Here is a 3,010-nt window from a genome sequence, read left to right as displayed (position 1 = left end):
CAGTAGAGACTCGAGCTTGGGGAGCCGAGTGTTGAGCAGCAGGGTGCATGTGGAGACTGTATCAAAGGACTCTATGATGTCAGCCCTAGCCGAACTGAATCGTTGGGGGAGTAGGGGTCGGGCGGTGGTCCTGGCTGCGGTCCTGCCAAACCCCACGGTTGCCAGCCTGAAATTCGACCAGAGGCCTGCCGGTTGAAGCGGCGCCCTGCAGCAGCGCGGCCCTCACCCGTCTGGGGGCCCCGCGCTCGGCCAGCCCCATCGACCGCTTTGCGTTTGAAGCCCTTCAACCCCGAGCGGGCCCCAGCGCCCCAGTGCCCGCCACCCCCCACTTCCTACCGTAAAGGTCCTCCAGGGCCTTCATCAGCCGCCGCGACATGTAGCCTGGTGTGGGAGTTGTCGTGGGAGGTGCGGGGTTTGAGTGAGTGTGCGTGCATGCAGATGCTTGCGCACACTCTCGTGTGTGTGTGTGTGTGTGGATGTGTGCGCGCGCGTGTGTACGTGTGTGTATGTGTGTTGGGGGGCAGAGGTAATGTTGCGCGACAGCTTACCGTGTGGTGTCAGCTTGTGTGTCTAGGGTTTGATCAACAGCGAGATTCATCTTGCGAGACAGACCAACAACACACTGCTAAGGCGCGACGCGGCCTTGGCAGCAGAGACACATGCACGCACAGGTTGTAGACCTCCTCATGTCATGAGCACAATACACCACACACACACACACAAACACAAACACACACACACACATCCGCACGCAAGAACAAACATGCACACAACGACATGCCTGCAGAATCACATACACACCCACACCCACACCCCTCCCCACACACACACACGCGCGCGCCCCCGCCCCCACCCGTCTCCGCCGTCTTGACGGCCGTGTCCACCAGCCCCTCCCTCCCAGCCATAGTGTGGAAGAAGAACTCGCTGGGCGCCAGCCCGTCAAAGAACGACGCCTCCACAAAGCCCTTGGCGTAGGAGGACTTGTCGCCGCGCGGGAAGTGGGGGAGGGTGCGGCTCTTGAAGCCGTCAAAGCAGCGCTTGCCGCCCACAGACTGCAGGGCGCAAAGGAGTTGGGGGATGTGGTGGGGCTTCCAGGGGTAGGCCTAGCTTCGCGCGATACTTGGCGATTGTACGCGCGAGCGTGAGGTGCCTCGCGCCACCGACGGCGTGAGGTGCCAAGCCGCGGCCCTGCCGCACTACACTACAAGCCTGTAACCGCTGCGGCCGGCCTGGGTGCGCGCCCGCACACCTGCTGGCCCACGCACGCCACCATCTGCGCGATGTTGATGGGGCTGCCCTTGCTGCCGCACTGGCTCATGATGAGGGGGCTGTTGGTGGGCACCAGCGTCTGGGGCCGTGAGGGGAGCGCGGGAAGGAGGCGCGGGGCAACCCATGAGGGGCGGCATGAGGGGAAGGGGGGGAGGGGCGGCCGAGCGGAGGGCGCGTCGCACACCAGGGAGGTAGCCAAGTGCCAGGTGCAGGCTGTAAGCCAGGCGTTGTGGAGGGCTCGCAGCTGCGCATTATAGGGGGAAATGCCCCCCACACACGTATGCGCAATGCCCCCATGTGGGAGAGATGCATCAGGGGCGCAGCCCTCTCACGCACGCTCGCGTAGGCGCATGCCGGCGCAAGGCCAGGGTTCGGGGTATAGGTTTTGAGGGCGGCACCTGCATGCAGGCCGACCCCGCGCTCTCTCTCAGGCCGTTGAGGACCCCCGTGAGGCTGCTCTCCAGGCTCTGCTCCAGGGTGCAGCCCGGCATCAGCTCCAGCTTGCCCTGTATGTGTGTGTGTGCATGTGTGTGCATATGAAGAGGTGATGACCGGGGGTGTATGAGAGAGAGGATAGTGATGGCGGAATCATAGGCGTGTGCAGGAGCATGTGTCTGAGGTGAAGGAATCAGGGGGGCCGTGTGGGAGGCGGTCGGGTTGGCAGGATTCAGGGTTGGGTTGGGAGAGTGGGTGGGTGGTGCGGCGCAGCGCAGGAGGTGCTTGAGGGTGGCGTGCTGCCGGCGTGTGTGGAGGAGTGGCGCAAGCGAGATGGCGGGCTGACATGGAGCGCGGGATGTAAGGGCAGGGGTGGTTTCAGGACTCCCTGATGCAGGGCGCATCATGGCGCCCTACCAACTTCGCCTGGCCCCCGTATCTGCCCTCAACTCAAACCAACACCAGCACCCCCTCCACAAGACACTCCCTTTGCGCCCACGAATGCATGACACCTCGACCCCAAGTCAAGGTGATACTCGGACACGCAAGCACGCATGCGTGCACCCATGCGACACACCTGCACCTGCACCTGCACCCGCACACACACACACACGCACACACATACACACACACACACAGTCGGTTCACCACGCCGCACCCACCTGGTTGTACAGCGCCAGCAGCTGCTGGCAGCGCGCTGCGCCCTCGTCCATGATCGCGCGCTTCTTGAGCTGCAGCAGCGGCGCCGGCGTCACGTCCTCGATGCCAATGGAGAAGCCCGCGTCGCCCAGCGTGCGCGCCGACATTTTGGCCAGCCGCGCCATCACCTGCGGCGGCGTGTTGGTTCGCGTTTTGCGAGGCTTGTGACGGGTGTTTGAGGGTCGGCGGGGCCGCCAATTCTTTTGTGCGTCGGCCCTTGCTGACATTGGCCGGGGTGATGGACTGCAGGCGGGCGAGCGGATGGCTGCACATACGCGTTAACGGAGGTTTCTGAATGCCCGGGGGCCGCGGGCCGGGAATCACCAAACGCAGCACGCGGGGCCTCTCCACACATTACGCATGTGTGCACGTGTCGTGTGTGCTACAGTGTGTGTTCGTGCGTACGTGTGGGCGCGTGCGTGCATGCGCGCAAGAGCGTTTTCTCACCGCGGCGGCGGTCTCTGGGCTGCAGTCTGAGGCGAGCGTGTAGAAGAGGCCGCCCTTGCTGCCCCCCAGGATGCCCTTGCCTATCCGCCCGCAGATCAGCTCGCTGTTGCGGAAGCACACGTACCTTGCGGGGGTGGGGCCGGTGGGGACAGGGCAGTAC

The 3,010-nt window shown here is 64.2% G+C and overlaps 1 protein-coding gene across 1 annotated transcript; it reads right to left on the bottom strand.

Moving 5' to 3' along the window:
* Nucleotides 1–283: 283 nt before the first annotated feature.
* MNEG_15747 (DNA-directed RNA polymerase III subunit C1) lies at nt 284–2,510 on the bottom strand (the record flags this gene model as incomplete). Its single annotated transcript, XM_014035782.1, has 5 exons — nt 284–381; nt 854–1,052; nt 1,250–1,348; nt 1,668–1,775; nt 2,367–2,510. The coding sequence occupies 5 exons, from the start codon at nt 2,508–2,510 to the stop codon at nt 284–286; spliced, it is 648 nt and encodes a 215-aa protein (XP_013891236.1).
* Nucleotides 2,511–3,010: the final 500 nt, after the last annotated feature.

This window comes from Monoraphidium neglectum, assembly GCF_000611645.1.
Source record: "Monoraphidium neglectum strain SAG 48.87 unplaced genomic scaffold scaffold05627, whole genome shotgun sequence".
In the NCBI taxonomy this organism is placed as follows: Eukaryota; Viridiplantae; Chlorophyta; class Chlorophyceae; order Sphaeropleales; family Selenastraceae; genus Monoraphidium; species Monoraphidium neglectum.
Note: the sequence above shows the minus strand (reverse complement) of the source record. Positions and strands in the feature narration are given on the sequence as shown.